Raw genomic sequence first — 18,904 nt, 5'->3', positions numbered from 1 at the left:
CGTCTGTCCCACCGTCAGCTGCTCCACCTCCTGCGTCAGGTCCTCTATGCCCCCTTGTAACTTTACAGTCCCCTTTCTCACCTCCTTTTCCATGTGCTCCTCACAGTGCCTCACCTCCTCGCGCACTCCTCCGACCTCCTCACTCACTCCTCTTCTGATCTCCTCTCCCATCACTTGCATCTCCTGCCCAGATGCCACCCTCATCTGCTCCATTTCCTCCCTGTGAGCATCCAGTTTGGTTTCTACCCCCATTCTGACCCCCTCTATCTGCTGCCCCATTTGGTTAACTTCCCTTTCCGCTTGGTCCCTCATGTCCCTCAATTTGCCTTCCATGGTGTTTTCTAACCCCTCTAACCCATTTTTCACTCCCTCTATCTGATTCTCCTGGGCAGCCATTCTATTTTCTACCCCCATTAACCCATTTTTCACTTCTTTTATCCCGTTGTCTAACCCCTCAAAATTATTGTCTAACTTCCCAAATTTCTTGTCTAACTCCTCAAAATTATTGTCTAACCCCTCACTGGTACCCCTCGCTTCGTCCCTCATTACCCCCATTTGCTCACTCTGAGCATCCATCCGGTTCCCCAACCGCTCACCCAATCGCTCAATTTGGCTCCCCATACTCATCTGTACAGCTGCCTGTAGCTGCGCAATGAGGGCCTGTATGTCAATCGGCTGCATGTTAAAGCCCGTTGATACAGCGGGCTCGGCTACCGCGCGCTCTTGCGAGGCGCCATTTTGCGTGCCTGCTACCCTCGCTGTTTCGCTCTCCTCATGTCCCTCATGTCCCTCAATTTGGTCCTGGACCGACCCTGCTTCACTCTCCCCTACCGGACCCCAGCCGTCTTGATCCGCCATGGCGCGACTTTCAAAATTCGAGTTTCGTAACACAAATTCGAAATTTCGCCGTTATAATTTCGTCGAGCGCAGTAACCGCGGGACCGCGCTCCGGATCGATTTGGTCGAGCGCCGTACGCGCTCCGGCTCGATTTTCCCTCCCAAAATTTGGGCCTAACTAATTTAGTCCCGGGTCCGAATCTCACTCCTCGACACCAATTGTTACAGACGTGGCTTAGATGTTAGTTTACCGAGCGGTTTTGGTATGACCACGTCTGCACAAGTTACCGATTATACTCGACGTTGACGAAGCCGCGCCACGCTGGCTCAATAAGAAAAAGAAGACACCCGGCTGGGTTATAAAATGACGACACCAGGGATACGGTTCTCAAGACCTCCGGAGGAGATTATATTCGTTACGGAAAAGGTTAGATTACAGGGGCTAGAGGTACAACATAGAAAGACAAGCACTTAGACACAATCTTATATTATTCCCCAACAGACGACAGGCAAACGGGACAACGGCTGACTCACACGGGGGTTGATGGAAAGGACAGGCGGGTAGCGATGGCTCCAGGTGCACCTGTGCTCAAAGGTTAGAATCGACCCGGTCCGGTCCAGAGATGCGGGAGGTTTCACAGCGCTCGGAGGGGACGTTCTTTCACAGGCGGGCCTTTCTCTCTCAGCGCTCGCAGGTTCTTCTTTCTCCAGCTCGGGGCGCATCTCTCTCACATCCGGCGCGGGGCCGCGTATATCCGGCGGGGAGTGACACGCCCTCGGCTCGTTAGCGCCGCCCCAGATGGAATCGGCACGTTGCTTCTCATTGGGTGCGTGCGGGGGGGTTTACCAGGCTCCGCCCTTGACGAGGAGCTGACAAGGAGCCCCTTCGTGGTAACCCCGTGGAGCACGTAGTCAATGGCGCTAATCGAGCCGGTGTGAGGACGCATCCTCCCCCGCTCCGCCGCCATCTCCTCTGTTGTTGTTGTAATTGTTGGGGAGGAAGATGGAAGGAGGTATGGGAAAGGTCCTAAACTCACTACTGATGCCATATAATCACATTCTGGTGCAACGAAGAGTCATAATTAATGGAAACGAGGCCTTAACTGACATAGACTAAGAATAACTCGGAAGATGTCCGAAAGTTGTCTACGTGTGGTGCGGTGGACCTGGGCACGACATTTAATGGGGGAATAAGGGGAAGGTCGGCTCTACTGATTGTTATTTACATGCAATGGGACTAGGGAATGGGGGATTGGGGAAAGTTGGGGAGTATTGGAGAAAATAGGGGAATATTTACAAGCGGATATGGAGGCCAAATTCCATATTCGCAACAATATATATATAATTATATATATATATATATATATATATCTATATATATATATATATATATCTATATATATATATATATATATATATATATATACATATATATATATATATATATATTGTTGCGGATATGAGATTGGCATCCATCCATATCCGCTTGTAAATATTCCCCTATTTCCTCCATACTTCCCAACTATCCCCAATCCCCCATTCCCTAGTCCCATTTTCTGTAAACAACACTCTGTAGACCCGACCTCCCCCTATTTCCCCCATTAAATGTCGCATCCAGGTCCACCGCATCTCACGTAGACAACTATAGGACATCTTGCTAGTTATTCTTAGTCTATGTCAGTTAAGGACTCGTTTCCATTAATTCTGACTCTTCGTTGCACCAGAATGTGATTGTATGGCACCGTTAGGAAGTTTAGGACCTCCCAATACCTCCCCGCAGCTCTTCCTCATGGTACAACAACAACAACAACAACAACAGCGGCGGCGGCGGCACGGGGAGTGTGCGTCCTCACTCCGGCTTGGTTGGTAGGGGGTGTTGAAAGGGCACCAAGCCTTTCCAACGAGCCGCCATCGAGCATGTGCTCGACGGGGTTACCACGTAGGGGCTCGCTGTCAGCTCCTCGTCAAGGGCGGAGCCCGGTAACCCCCCGCACCCAATAGAAGCGGCGGACCGATCCCATCAGGGGCGGGGCCAACGAGCCGAGGGCGTGTCACTCCCCGCTGAGCATGCGCAGGAAGAGGGAGGTGACGTCAGATGCGCCCTCAGCTTGGAGAGAGAAGGACGCCACCTCCGAGCGCTGCAATACCTCCCCGCATCTCTGGACCGGACCGTGTTTGATTCTGCCCCTGAGCCAAGGTGCACCTTGTGCTATCGACTGCCTGTCCTTCCCTGCCATCAATCCCTGTGTAAGTCAGTCTTGTTCCGTTTGTCTGTGGTCTGTCTGGGCTAGATAAGATTGTGTCTAAGTGCCTATCTCTTCTGTGCTTTACCTCTTACCTTGTAATCTACCCCTTTTCTGCATCACCAATTATATCCTCCTCCGGAGGTCTTGAGAACTGTACCCCTTGTGTCGTTTCATTTATCCCAGCCGTTGTGTCCTTTCCTTCATTGATTTAGCATAGCGCGATTTGGTCAACGTCGGGTGGAATCGGGTGAGTTGGGGAAGAATCGGGTAAACTGTGCGAACACGGCGGCCATTCCGCTCGGCCCATCATAACATCTTAAGCCGTGTCCGTAACAATTGGTGTCGAGGAGTGAGATCGGACCCGAAGCGCGCTTAACGCGCTCAAAATTACAAGTGACCGAAATTTGTTTTGTTGTAAAATAAAAACCCGAATTTTGAAAGTCGCGCTATGGCAGATCAAGACGGCTGGGTTCCGGTAGAGGAGAGTGAGGCAGGGTCGATCCAGGACCAAATTGAGGGACATGAGGAGAGCGAAGCAGTGAGGGCGGCAGGTTCGCAAAATGGCGTCCTCGCGCACGAGGTTGCGGGCGCGCAAAATGGCGCCTCGCACATGGCTACGGTGGCCGCACCCGCTGCACAAGTGGGAGGGATGGCCCAAATGCAGGCCCTCATGGAGCAATTTATGGTGCAAATGCAGGCGTCCCTCAAACTGCAGAGTGAGCAAATGGGGAACCGGATGGATGCTCAGGGTGAGCGATTGGAGGGCCAAATGGGGGTAATGAGGGACGAAGCGAGGGGTACCGGTGAGGGATTAGACAAGAAATTAGAGGGGTTAGACAATGGGATAGAAGGGGTGAAACATGGGTTAATGGGGGTGGAAAATAGAATGGCTGCCCAGGAGAATCAGATAGAGGGAGTGAAAAATGGGTTAGAGGGGTTAGAAAACAGTATGGAAGGCAAATTGAGGGACATGAGGGACCAAGCGGAAAGGGAAGTTTAAAAAATGGGGCAGCAGGATAGAGGGGGTCAGAATGGGGGTAGAAACTAAATTGGATGCTCACAGGGAGGAAATGGAGCAGATGAGGGTGGCATCTGGGCAGGAGATGCAAGTGATGGGAGAGGAGATCAGAAGAGGTGTGAGTGAGGAGGTCGGAGGAGTGCGCGAGGAGGTGAGGCACTGTAAGGAGCGCATGGAGAAGGAGGTGAGAAAGGGGACTGTAAAATTGCAAGGGGGTATAGAGGAGTTGACGCTGGGAGTAGAACAACTGACAGTGGGACAAAAGGAGTTGGGGGACCAGGTAAAGAAGAACACAGCGGTAATAGAGGGTTTAAAATCGACACAGAAGGAGATGAAAAAGGACGTAGGGGTAATTAAAAAAGAGTGTCAGACGGTACATGAGGACCTGACGAGGAAAATGAACAAGGTGGTAGAGGTGATGGAGGTTAAAGAGCGGGAGGTGCGGGAGCACATAGAAAAAAATAAGGTGGAGTTAGAGGAAGAACTTAAAGGGACCAGCACGGAGGATGAGGGCCCCCCTTCAATTACACCAGGTGGGGGCCCCCCTAGAGCGGGTGGCCATGGATATCCTAGGCCCACTACCCCGCACCCGCCTAGGTAATAAGTACATCCTCGTTGTGATGGACTACTTCACCAAGTGGCCGGAGGCCTACGCCCTCCCCAACCAAGAAGCAGGGGTGGTAGCGCAGGCCTTCGTGGAAGGATTTGTGTGCCGGCATGGGATTCCACAGGAGTTGCACACCGACCAGGGACGAAATTTTGAGAGCAAATTGCTAAAATATGTGTGCAGTCTCCTGTCAATTCGGAAAACAAGAACAACGCCTTTAAGACCTCAATCTGACGGGATGGTGGAAAGATTCAACCGAACTTTAATCCAACAACTGGCACTGTTCACCGCCACCCGTCAGGATGACTGGGACGAACATCTCCCTTATTTGCTCATGGCCTACCGAACCAGCCAGCACGGGGCCACCGCATGCAGTCCAGCGTTGCTTATGTATGGGCGGGAGTTACGGGCTCCCGCCGACTTGCTATGCGGTCCCGTGCCAGACACAGTGGTTAACCCGCCGAGGGAGGGGTACGCACGTCACCTAGAGGAAGGCATGGAGCTAGTCCATGCCTTCGCCCGCCGCCAACTCCATCTGGCGGGGGAAAAGATGAAGCGCAGGTACGACCACCGGAGCCAGGGGAGTCAGTACACTCCGGGGATGAAGATTTGGTTCTTCAATCCCCGGAGGAGGAAGGGTAGGTGCCCGAAACTCACCTCTCCCTGGCAAGGCCCGGGGGTCGTCCTGTCGCAAGTCTGTGACGTGGTAGTAAAAATCAAAATGGGGCCACGAGCCCTCCCTCGGATCGTCCACGCCGACCGAATAAGGCCTTACACCGGCGAGCAGGCGCCCCCGTGGATTGCCTCGGCTTTAGATGCCGAGGCGGGACCCAGTACCTCTGAATAAGGGGGGCTTATTAGTGCCAGAGGACTGGGGGATTGATGAGCGATGGGCCCGGTGGGTAAGGGTGGCATCCCTGCCACCCTTCCCATGAGGGGGGCAAATGCGCTATAGATTATGGGGTGTATGGCAGTGAAAACTAGCCCGGGTGGGTTAGGATATTGTGTGTAGGGATCTAGCGAAGATGACATTAGGTAACGTTAAGGTTAGTTAGTGACAAGGATACCTGTAGAGGGGACGCAGGTAGATTAGAGTGGATGATAATGACGAGGGAGCGCAATAGTTTAAAGGGACGACTGGGAAGCGCAAGTTTCAGAGGGGAGTAGTTAGATGAGATGATGCTGTGTGAGAACTGGACAGGTGTGTGGAGCAGTGTATGAGTAGTGAGTGTTGTGGATCAGCGCGAATGCGCTTGGGGGAGAGAAGGGTGCAGGCGGCACCAAGTATGAGAGCACAGGTGTGCAGGTACAGGTGTGTGGAATATATGGAGCAGAGAATGAGTGGTGTGGAGAGAGTTGGAGTAAGTGGTACGGAGTGGTGTGCATGGTGCGAAGGTGTGGATGGGGGAAGAGCGGACCCCTTTCACGAGTACCCGGGGCGGGTAGTGTAAGTGTTAGGTAGAGGGTATAGGTAAATTGTGGTTGGATATTGGCATTTGTGGTGCGGTTGCAGAATGGTATTGTGGATGGGTGCATTAGTGTTGTGGAAATGGCTGGGCGTGTAGCCTGTTAGTGTGTGTAGTTGGTTTGGGCACTCCACCACTGTGAGGATGTCGGCCAGGTGAGGGCGCAGGTGGGCTCTGGGAGCCGTTAGTGTCAGTGGGTGCCTGAGGATCCCGGGTGTGGATCGGGCAGCCCGTGCCAGAGAGGGCACTGAGGGGGTGAGAGTGCGAGAGGGCCTTCCCCAGTTAGTTAGGTTAGGGTGAGGAGCAGGTAAGCTCGGGTGGAAACTACAGTGGTGGAGGTGTGCAGGTGGGTAGACCTGCTGGGAGAGCTACACGTCACAGCCCAGAAATTGTGCGAGGGCACCGGGAGATGAATAGGGGGAGTGACACCCCAAATTGAGAAGCACCACAGTTTGGTCAATGGGAATTGGTTTTTAGAACCCATAGTGTAAGTTGGCCAATGGATTGGCAGGGAAAGACCCCGGGTAATGTAAAGTTGTTAAAGTCATTTAGGAAATAGTTAGGATTGATGAACCTGTCGCACCATACGCAGCCACTTACTTGAGGTGATGATGATGACTCCACACCTGTGTGTTTCTTTGTTTTGTGTTGCAGGAAAGGAGAATTGCTGTGTGGATTTGTGAGACGCATCACGACGTGGATGAGACATTGGGGGTGATTCCATCTCTCCCTCCTTAGGAGGGACTGATGATGAATTGGTGATGGCAAATTTTGATGTTGAATTGGAGATGGCAAATTTTGATGTTGAGTTGGAAATGGCAAATTTGATTGGTTAGGAGGGAGAGAAGACGAATTTGGTTTATGGGAGGAATGGGGAAGACAGTAGGGACGTTTGTTGATGTGTAAAGTAGATGTTTATGGGTAGTGTTGTGTTTTGTGGAAACAGTAAGGGGTAAGGGAGGGGCAATGTAGGTTACCTGGTGGGGGGGGGGGGGGCGTACGGTAGGAACGTACCTGTCTCACCTGGTTCCCATGTGCCCCCAGTGTGCATTACCTTGTATTGCGTGCACTTTTGCGCCCTTACCACCTTACTCACTCGTTTCTTTTGTCTCCCACCTCCGAGGATCTGGCTTTGGGGCAGAGAGAGAGGAGAGAGAGGTGCTGGCTCCGCAGTTGTGGGGCTGTACTTTCGCTGCTTGCTGCCTGGATCGATACACCATATGGACCGCAATTTTTGTGGCCGCCCACAATGGACCGCAGTTCTTTTGCGGGCAAGCACCACCCGTTGATGGACCTCTGGGTCCACGTGGCACCTATGCCATACAGGTGAACCACTTATAGTTGGCCCCCCTGACGGCCACAATATAGAAATGGACGCAGTTGGCGCCTTTCTTTATTCCTAAAGAAGCCAGAAGGCCAAGAGAAGGCAAGACCAGCGGCAGAACATCGGCCGGCTGCGACACCACCAGTGACTATGAACACTTTATTGGTGCACCGGATGGTGCTGACTGTGTGTATGGGGTGGTGCTTTTGGTGCTTGGATGGGGTGTTCTGCACATTATTAAAGGCCGTAGGGCCACAGGGCACTCGTGGGTTGGTGTATCGATGCTGGCATGCGTGCTCTCTCTCGATGCATAACATCTGCATGTGTTCCTCAAAGAACAGGTCCTGGATCGTAGTGTAAATATCAGTGTAGTCTTGTATAAATGATGCTCCCTACCGGCTGTATGTTTAGTTTGAGGATTCTTTCCGCGATTCGGTTATCCTGTGGGTGTGTTTCTGTGAGGAGAAGGGTGCAACGTCGCAGGGGGACATATTTACTCATTTGTGAACATCTGTAAAACTGTCGCACTCAGGGTTGAGTTAATAGCAGAGGGAACTACATCTGAGTGCCACACTAAAGTAAGTAAAAATTTATCGGGTCGGGACGCCCCGAGGTAGAGAAGGGTGCAATGTTGCGGATATGAGATTGGCATCCATCCATATCCGCTTGTAAATATTCCCCTATTTCCTCCATACTTCCCAACTATCCCCAATCCCCCATTCCCTAGTCCCATTTTCTGTAAACAACACTCTGTAGACCCGACCTCCCCCTATTTCCCCCATTAAATGTCGCATCCAGGTCCACCGCATCTCACGTAGACAACTATAGGACATCTTGCTAGTTATTCTTAGTCTATGTCAGTTAAGGACTCGTTTCCATTAATTCTGACTCTTCGTTGCACCAGAATGTGATTGTATGGCACCGTTAGGAAGTTTAGGACCTCCCAATACCTCCCCGCAGCTCTTCCTCATGGTACAACAACAACAACAACAACAACAGCGGCGGCGGCGGCGCGGGGAGTGTGCGTCCTCACTCCGGCTTGGTTGGTAGGGGGTGTTGAAAGGGCACCAAGCCTTTCCAACGAGCCGCCATCGAGCATGTGCTCGACGGGGTTACCACGTAGGGGCTCGCTGTCAGCTCCTCGTCAAGGGCGGAGCCCGGTAACCCCCCGCACCCAATAGAAGCGGCGGACCGATCCCATCTGGGGCGGGGCCAATGAGCCGAGGGCGTGTCACTCCCCGCTGAGCATGCGCAGGAAGAGGGAGGTGACGTCAGATGCGCCCTCAGCTTGGAGAGAGAAGGACGCCACCTCCGAGTGCTGCAATACCTCCCCGCATCTCTGGACCGGACCGTGTTTGATTCTGCCCCTGAGCCAAGGTGCACCTTGTGCTATCGACTGCCTGTCCTTCCCTGCCATCAATCCCTGTGTAAGTCAGTCTTGTTCCGTTTGTCTGTGGTCTGTCTGGGCTAGATAAGATTGTGTCTAAGTGCCTATCTCTTCTGTGCTTTACCTCTTACCTTGTAATCTACCCCTTTTCTCCACCACCAATTATATCCTCCTCCGGAGGTCTTGAGAACTGTACCCCTTGTGTCGTTTCATTTATCCCAGCCGTTGTGTCCTTTCCTTCATTGATTTAGCATAGCGCGATTTGGTCAACGTCGGGTGGAATCGGGTGAGTTGGGGAAGAATCGGGTAAACTGTGCGAACACGGCGGCCATTCCGCTCGGCCCATCATAACATCTTAAGCCGTGTCCGTAACAATATATATATATATATATATATATATATATATACATACATATATATATATATATATATACAGTGAAACCTTGACTTACGAGTGCACCAACTTACGAGTTTTCCAAGATACGAGCCGTCGCTCGGGCGGTTTATTGCTTTGAGATGCGAGCCGAGATCTGAGTTACGAGCTTACGCCACCCGCCACCAAGTGGGTTCCGGTCACGTGGTTATCTTGCCGTGCAAGCTTCTCTGCCGTATATAGCTGCTGCTTTGTTTTCGCATTTTGGTTATTTTGGAAAATTTCTTAGTTTTAACCATGGGTCCTAAGAAATTGAGTGCTAAGGGAAGTACTGAGAAGAAGAAGAGGATGAGGTGCTTGGATATAAAACACGCAATCGTCGAAAAACATGAGCGAGGTGTGCGTGTTGTCGACTTGGTGAGGCAGTACGATCGTAGTACTTCTACGATATGTACGATTTTGAAGCAGAAGGAGTCGATAAATGCTATAACGCCAGCCAAGGGCGTTACGATTATTTCAAAGCTCCGGACCTCTATCCATGAAGAGATGGAGAAGTTGTTGTTTGTGTGGTTGACGGAGAAGCAGCTCGCAGGATGCCGAGGAGGACGTATATAACGGCAGAGGAGAAGAGCATGCCAGGCCACAACTTGTTCAGAGTGCCGGCGATACCTCGCCTTCTCTTTGTGGAAAACACGGTGAGATCCTTAACATCCAACAACTAATGGGACGCAAACGGGGCGCCCAGTTTAGCGGTACACACATTGATGAATCACCCTGCCTGTGATTCACCCATGACAGGTTATAGCTGGATCGGGATTCAAACCCAGGCTGGACAGTTTAGAGTCAAATGTGCATACCTCCAGTCCAGGCCATCCTGCCAACCTGTATGCTGCATACAGGTGAAATATAAAGCGCGAGATATTTTTATATATACTGTATATTTAAAAAAAAATTGGTGTGGTTTTTGGCGGGCTGGAACGGATTAATAGCATTTCAATTCATTTTAATGGGGAAATTTAATTTGAGAAACGAGCAAATTGAGTTATGAGCTCGGTCACAGAACGAATTAAACTCGTAAGTCAAGGTTTCACTGTATATACAGCCAGACGACCCAGTCCTGAAATTGTGCAAAGGCACAGGGAGTTGAATCGGGGGAGTGAGACCCCACATTGATGAAGCATCACAGTTTGGTCAATGGGAATTTGGTTCTTAAAAACGCATCGAGTGTAAGATGGCCAATGGTTTGGCAGGGAAAGACCCCGGGTAGTGTAAAGTGTATTAAAGTCATTTAGAGGATAGTTAGGATTGAAATCTCCTTGCACCATCTACATCCACTCACCTGAGGTAACGACGGTGCTCCACACCATGCCATGGTTTGTTGTTGTTGTTTTTTTGTGCAAATGTTTGGATTGTGAGACGTATCATGACGTGGGTGAGACATTGTGCTTTGATGTTCCATCTCTCCCTCCTTATGAGGATTGATGATGAATTGGTGATGGCAAATTTTGGATTCGAGGGATTGTGGTGACGAATTTGGTATTAGGGGAAATATGGGGAAGACGAGACAGTAGTGACGAATTGGTAAGGGTGTAGATTTTTGTACATACTGGGGTAAGGGCAAGGGTAGAGTAGGGAACAGGGGGGGGGGGTGACGTACGGTAGGGACGAGCTTTTCTCCGCTCAGTCTCCAGATGCACCTCACCTTGTATTGCCTGTATTGATGTGTACCCTTGTGACCTTACCCCTCGCTAACCTGCCCTCTCTGTCTTCCTTCCCCGACCAATGGATCGTGCTCTCTGGGCACCAAGGGGAGCGTGCGGGAGTCCGCCATTGTGTGCCCGAACTCTCGCAACCACAGCTGCCTGCATCGATGCACCACTTATGGACCACATGTCTGTGGCTGAGCACCACTTATGGACCCCACGGGTTGGGGCATAGACCCTCTGCTGGAACCGGCCATGATGGCCCGAGATCTTGCTGGCGGACCTCGGTAACGTGGCACCTATGCCATACAGGTGAACCACCCCTAGTCAGCCCCTGTGGGCCATAAATAACGATGGACACGTTTTGTGCATTTTTCGTTTTATTATGTCCAAATAGGCCGCCAGCAAGAAGAACATGAAGAAAGACAACATCTGGAAGAACATTGGCCAGCAGAGGGAGCCCAAGAGCAAGAGCACCAGGGGTTTGTTTATTTTTATTATGAACTGGTGACTGTGCACTCCGGTGCGTTTTTTTGGTGCTTTATGGTGCTGATTTTTGGTGCTGGTGCGTCGATGCAGCGCAGGCTGTCTCCCCCCCAAAAGAACAATCACAGGTCCTGGATTAGTTTTGTAAATACCATTAGCGTCAATTGTAAATAATGCTCCCCACCGTTCATGTATAGTTTGAAGACAATTCCGCAATTCGGTTATCCTGTGGGCGTAAATCTGTGAGGAGGGTGCAATGCAGCAGGGGGACATACTTATTTGTGTTTTAAAACTGTCACACTCAGGGTCAGGTTAAATGTAGAGGGCACTACACCTACGTGTCACACTAAAGTTAAAGTTTTCTAGGCCCGAGGACGTGCCTAGAGGATGAGGGTGCAGTGTTGCGGATTTGAGAATCCTGTGTTTTTTTTATTGTTGTAAGTGTAATGAATCTTGTTGTAAATATCACCCTCCGTAGTGTAAAGGTCAAAGGTCGTCTTCCTAGTTAATCCATCGCATACACGTAGCCAATCATATACCCTTTTAAGTAGTTATCTCCTTATTATGTGTATTAGTTTAAGGCTCTGTCTTCCATTAATTGACACTGCATTGCACCGAATTCAAATAAGATAGGTCCCCTTCTGGTTTTCTATCCCAGCGGTGCGAGTGGTTTTCTATCCCAGTGGTGCGAGTGGTTTTCTATCCCAGCGGTGCGAGTGGTTTTCTACCCCGCAAGACGCCATTGGCCATGTGCTCTGTCTCGGAGAAGAAGGGGGAGGAGCCGCCAAATCACGGGCGTGGCCCGCCCCTCGTCACCAGGAGGTGGAGCCAGGAAGCCCTCGCGCCCAACCAGGACTCAGTGGGTATGGCTTGATAGGGCGTGGGATATAACCCGCGGCGGGACGCCCCCACCTCAGATGAGATGTGAGAGATGATTGAGGGAGAGCGAAGCACGCGCAGCTTTGAGACCACTGCAGTTTTGACCACGGCAGCTTTGAGCGGTGACGGCAGTTGCAGCCCCGAAGCAACGTCGCCGTACGAGAGACGGTTGAGGAGAGTCGGCGGCTGCTCAACTCGATCCGCGATCATCCCAACCACCCGCATCCTTCCCGCCTCGTGATCCCACCTCCTCGTCCGTCCAGCCATTCCTCTGCTCCAGCTGAACCTTCCTCTCCTTCCCGCCATTCGTTCCTGCCTTCATCCCCCCGTGTAAGTCTGATTGTCGTCCGTCTTTTATGTTGTCCTGGGGTTAAGTAAGACTGTTTAGTATAAGCTAGAAATTGCACTGTGTCCTTCTGGTCCTTCCCTCCTTCTGTAAATTATTTTCTTATCCTTCCTTCTCCTTGGTTCTTTTGATTGTGTGAAACGCATTCGCAATGCGTTTCGTCCTCCGAAACGCATTGCAATTTGTATTTTTTTTTATTTTAGTTTTGTATCAATTTTGAATCTATGTGTAATTACGCTTATTATTAATACTAGGGCATTGCCCGTACTATATCTATATCTAAAATTATATCCCCCCCCCTCTATTTACATGAAATGGTTTGGTCCAAAGCGAACGGCTTCCGGAGTTTGGTAAAGAAATCGCCATCGCGTGCACAAACGCGCAGGAAAGCGAATGAATCGCAAATTCGTTTTTATTAGTTTTAAAACATAGTTTAACGCCAACATAGTTTGCAAACGTGAAATAAATGAATACGCTCTCAAATGTGCCATCCGAGGCAGAGTGTGTCCGCCACGTTCCGCACACGCGATAGTTCGCTGCTCTCTGATTGGTTGAATCGTTTTTTGGACATAGCTCGGTAAGTAATTGTCCGATTAATATGAAACCTTGAAAAGGCACATCCTCGGGTCCCCAGCAATATACCTGGCAAGTTAAAAGTATATCGGACCCGTGGTTGTCGAGAAACAGCGGTCACAGACAAACAAACGTACAAACAGAGATTACTGGAATTATAGATAGATTATTATTATTTTGCTATGTATGTTATGAACGAATGGAAATGTGATTTGTAATTGTATTCCCATCCCATTCATGGTTTCTCTGGTCTGTGTTTAAGATAAGTTGTTTCACACTGACTGTAGTAAGTTGAATCAATGAGCAATTATTCTGTTGATGGTGCTCACTTGCTTACTGGATTTTGGATTTTGCAGGTGTTCGGAAATTCCAGTGAATAGCCTCAATTAGCTTGCCATGTGCCGTGCGTCATTGGTCGCGCCTTACTTTGGAGTTAATGATTAACTGAAAAGTAAGTTGGAAATGTTTGTGGATATGCAGGGCGGGTTCAGAGTGAAATTAAAGTCAAAAGTGGATGGTGATTATAAAATATGATTGAATTACTCAGAAAATTAGGTGGAGGTGATTTCGCTCCTTTGGTCGCAATTCAAAACTAACAATTCGCAGTTTTCTATGTAATATTATAATGGTATTTGAGGTGACATAGAGTTGAGTAGATAATAAATCCCGTCATCGTAGCTATAAGTTATATTTTCTTTGTTAAAATTTCTCAGTTTTCAGAGGGTGTACTGATAATTCTATTTAAGCATGTTCCTTTTTTAATTTTTGTCATATAATTATTTGCCCGAACTCAATTAAGATCAGTTTGTTACTTTTTTTTTTTTTTTGCAGTATGGCGAGCAAAAAAAGGAAGTGGTCGGAGGATTACGTGTGGTACGGGTTCACGTGTTTGACGGAACGGGACGAAAGTCAGCGTCCTCAATGCATGCTTTGCAATGTCAAGTTGAGCAACTTCAGCCAAGCACCAGCAAAACTACGGGAACACTTCAAAAAACTGCACGGCGAGGGGCAGTACAAAGACGCAACGCTGGATGAATTCAAATTGAAGAGAGTCCGATTCGACGCAAATACTACCTTGCCCACTCTCGGCTTCGTTCCAATTGACAAACCGATCCTCACCGCGTCGTATGAAGTTGCGCACCTGATCACAAAGCAGGGCAAACCACGCACCGTTGGCGAGACACTCATCAAACCGGCCGCATTGAAGATGGCCAACATCATGCTGGGAAAAGCTGCTGAAAACAAGTTGTCTCTCGTTCCACTCTCAAATGACACCATCAGATGCAGAATCGACGTCATGAGCGACGACATCCTCGCCCATGTAGTTGCAGATTTAGTCGCGAGCCCGACGAAATTCAGCCTTCAACTCGACGAGACCACCGACGTTTCGAATTTGAGCCAGCTCATCTTATTTGTGCGTTATGTCAAAGGAGACGAGATCAAGGAAGACTTTCTATTCTGCAAGCCTCTTACAACAACGATGAAGGCAGCTGACGTGAAGAAGCTTGTGGACGACTTCTTCAGAAGCAACGGCCTCTCGTGGAACATGGTGTCTGCAGTTTGCTTGGACGTCGCTCCAGCCCAGCTGGGATGCAACTCCGGTTTTGGAGCGCTGGTGAAGGCCGATGCACCACACATCATCGTCACGCACTGCGTCCTGCACAGACACGCGCTGGCTTCAAAAACCCTGCCTCAAAAACTGGCCAACGTTCTGAAAATCGTCGTTGAAACTGTGAATTACATGCGAAGCCGTGCTCTGAATCATCGCATCTTCAAAGAGCTGTGCAATGAAATCGGCTCTGAATTTGAAGTCCTTCTCTACCACTCTAACGTTTGATGGTTATTACGAGGGAAGGTAATGAGCCGTGTTTTTGCCTTGCATGTAGAATTAGCCCTGTTTTTGCGAGAACACCAGCATTGCCATGCAACGCACTTCCAAGAGTCAGAGTTCATCCTCGCCTTGGCGTACTTGGCTGACATATTCGACGCAATCAATCATCTCAATTGCCAGATGCAGGGCGGTGCAGTGAATGTCATCGAATCTGAAGAAAAGCTGAGCGCTTTCCAAAAGAAGTTACCGTTGTGGAGGCGGCGAACAGAGAATGACAACTTCGCGAACTTTTCACTACTGGACGAGTGCGTGAGCGGGATCAAAGATGAGTCTGAAGTTGGAGGCACTGCTGTACCGGGGGAGCTGAAGCAAGTGATTGCCACGCACTTGGATGAGCTGGGAAAGTCATTCGACGGCTACTTCCCCGACCAAGAGCAATACCCAGCATGGGTGAGGCAGCCGTTTACTTTCGACGTTGCAACGGCAGATGTCAACGACCAATACCTCGACGACCTCATCGAACTTCAGCAGAGCCAGACTCATCAACAACTCTTCGGCACAACAACGCTCTCAACGTTTTGGTGCCGCCAAATGGAAGGGTATCCTCACATCGCTAAAATTTCCCTTGAGATCCTCACGCCGTTCGTTACAACGTATCTCTGCGAGCATGTGTTTTCGAAACTGGTGGACATTAAAAAAAAGAAAAGGAGCAGGCTTGCATGCGAAAATGATTTGAGGGTCGCCCTTGCCAAAACAAAACCACGCATTTCCCAGATCGCCTCCCGAAAAGAAGAACAGAAAACGCATTAAGATGCAATTCTTCTTAATTTTTTTGTCAAATTTGAGGGGTTCCGCATGTTCGGTGGGTTTCGTTAGGGTTCGGCGCCTTTAAAAAGGTTAAGAAACACTGCTCTAGGCTATCGAAAAAGCTTATGGAGTAAAAACGAGAAAGCATTCCAATGCTTCCTCCATTTGGCGCATGCCTTGTGTATCGAAGTGGAAAAGCAACTTCAGTCCAACCATAAAGAGCCAGGACACTAACATGGGCTGGTCAGGGCCAAGTAAAAAGCAGCATTATTTTCAAAACTGGATAACCAAACAACAACAAAAATTTATAGCTATTTAATCGACGTCTACATCAATACATGTATTCCCCTGTATTAGAATTGAAAGTTTTCTTGATGCTTCTTCAGCTTTCACCAATTTTTGGATTTATGAACATTTTACTCAACTCAGGAAGCAACAGATTACAAATGTCAGAAGTACCTGTGAGACGATTCTGCCGCAGCCACAAGCAACAAAGCACAAAGTTGTAAGAATACCTCCATCATCCCTAAAAAAAAACAAAAAAAAAAACATCCACAATGATCAACAATCTCAAACATGTTTCCGCAAGACCAATCACAACATGCAATTCCCTCGAGTGTGATAGCTTTACACCACTTGCCTTTCATCAGCCACAACAATTCTCACATACAGCTCTTATTTCGGCAAACTTCAAGCTTTCAATTGAAGTCACTTCCTATAACCAAACTGTTTTCAAAACTCCTCCCTCCGTAATCCCCCCCTATCCCCCCCCCCCCCCTCAATGCCTCCCATCCCGGCTTCTCGACAGACAACAATTATGTTACACAGAGCGACTCCAAACAAGTGCCATAGCATTTTAGTAAAGTCAATGATACAAGATCAATACCAGTGTTTCCAAACCATTTTGGGTATATGGATCCCTTCTGAAACTCCAAGTGTTTTGTAGACCACAATGTTTGACTATCAGTGACATGAGTATACGACACATATGAGTGCCATGGTGACAAAATTACGAGACAAACAGAATAAACCACAGCCGGTGGTGAGGGAGTCATTACCTCCACCCACCACCCGATCCTCACAAACCTCACTAATGGCCTAATGGACCCCACAGGATAACCATCAGTCAATGCCATCAATATTTTATATCACTGTGGGCAACTGTATCAACAGCATTTTATCCCCACTGCTCTTCTGTATATCAAAATCAAAATACCTATCCTAAAAACCAAGCCAATAACTCCCTTCTGCTTAAACTTCCAAAATCCAGGCTGACTGCACATCTAAGTTATTTTATACCCCATTTCTCCCATCTGTGGAACCACCTTCCATAGGCTGTTCCCACTCTTCCCTCCAGGACTTCCAACAAACAGGACACTACCCTCACTTATCCCCAGTTCTGGCTCATGATCTTTATTATGTGCAATAACTTTTCCTAACTCAACCATTTTACTTGCTAGTTTAAGTGTTTCCTCCCTTCGTTTCTCTTTTTCTGTTCATTCATGTCCTTAATGTTTGTTCCACTGCCAGTTATGCCTTGCAACTTAGCTGGATCCATCCTGCAGTATAATTAATTATCGGAACAACAACGGCACTCAGTCGTGTGCATACCTCTGCCAGGCTGAACAATTTACGTTTTGCACCCCATTGATAGGCCGGATCTGCATCTGGACCTGAACCAAAATCTAATTGGCTTGTTCCCGTCACCTAACAAACTCATCCACCAAGTTTTGTCCTAACCCGTCCACAACATTTTAATACATCATGCTCCATATAGTTTTTGGCCTCATCTCTCAATGTTGAAAAATCACTTAAAAAAAAAAAAATTCAATTCGTCCTTTTAAACACTCATCCTGTCCACCAAATTTCATCAAAATCCATCCATAACGTTTTGAGATATCATGCTCACAGAACGACAAACAAACAAACACACAGAAATGGGTGAAAACATAACCTCCATCCACCTTAGCTGGTGGAGGTAATCTATATATATAAAGCAGTAAAGTATGTTTGTTTGTTTGTCCTCTTATAACTCGAGAACTACTCATCGCAGAGAAAAACCAAAGGCATATTCGGAATCAGTACGTCTCAGAGCAACTACAGCACACCTTAAATTTTAAAAAACTTCAGGTTTTAAAATTAGCGTATTAGTGCAGAAGCGCTAGCAGAAGAGGGAGGGAATCGAAGGGAGGGAGCGCAGCGCTCCCTCTAGCGCTTCGCAGCGCCAGCGCTTCTGTTAGCGTAATGGTGCACAGACGGTTCTCACTCTTGCGCATGCGCAAATGCGCTGTTCCGATGCTTCATGTTCCTGCAAAGACTTTGGCGCATGCGCAAATGACGACACATGGGCCACTGTATGTTCGTTTAATACGTACGCGCTTTGATGGGCGGGGCGTATGGCGTTCATGAAATGGTCGAATGCAGAAGTGCTTGAAGCCGTTGCGAGCGACTCGCACGATCTCTTGTCATGGTCCAGAAGATTATCACAGAGACGTGCAGCTTCCAGCATTACGAGATATGATCGAGACCTAACTTTTGAGACCAGTCCCAGCCTTCTAGGCCCCGTGCTTGGTTCAGACGACCCCGACAAAGGACGTGTTGGATTTTATCGCGAGCCGATTCGAGCGCCGACGTACCGGCGAACAAAACCAGTCATATCTTTTTAACACGTGGTTCGATTTTTACAAAACAAACGTTTTCTTGAAGGGCTGAACCGTGCGCTCACAACGATACCGAGTTTGACCCTAGGAGAGCCGTTTTGCGCCGGCAAAGGCGCCTTGTTTTCCGTGATGACCATGTCGTGCTGCATAGATTACCATAAATGAATTAAAGGTGGGCGCGATTCGGAAAATTTTAAGTCCGCTTACCACTTATCCGCTCCGCCAGCCCGTGTAGTCCGATTCGCTTATCCGCTTCAGCGGCCGAAAATCTTAGTCCGCTTACCGCTTATCCGCTTCGATTCGATTTTTTAAAGCGCTTCGACGTTTTTAAAGCGATTTTTGACGTTTCTAAAGGGAATTT

At 48.9% G+C, this 18,904-nt stretch overlaps 1 protein-coding gene across 1 annotated transcript in view; it reads right to left on the bottom strand.

The window, feature by feature from the left end:
• RNASET2 (ribonuclease T2) overlaps positions 1-16,409 on the bottom strand; it is a gene marked incomplete at its 5' end in the record, with an annotated part of 103,999 nt that extends 87,590 nt beyond the window's left edge. The window contains 1 exon segment of the mRNA XM_068098095.2: positions 16,343-16,409. Coding sequence (XP_067954196.2) covers positions 16,343-16,409 — 67 coding nt within the window.
• Between the last annotated feature and the right edge of the window lie 2,495 nt (positions 16,410-18,904).

Source organism: Myxine glutinosa, chromosome 9 (assembly GCF_964187855.1).
Source record: "Myxine glutinosa chromosome 9, kmMyxGlut1.1, whole genome shotgun sequence".
In the NCBI taxonomy this organism is placed as follows: Eukaryota; Metazoa; Chordata; class Myxini; order Myxiniformes; family Myxinidae; genus Myxine; species Myxine glutinosa.
The sequence above is the reverse complement of the archived record's forward strand: the minus strand, read 5'-3'. Positions and strand labels throughout refer to the sequence as shown.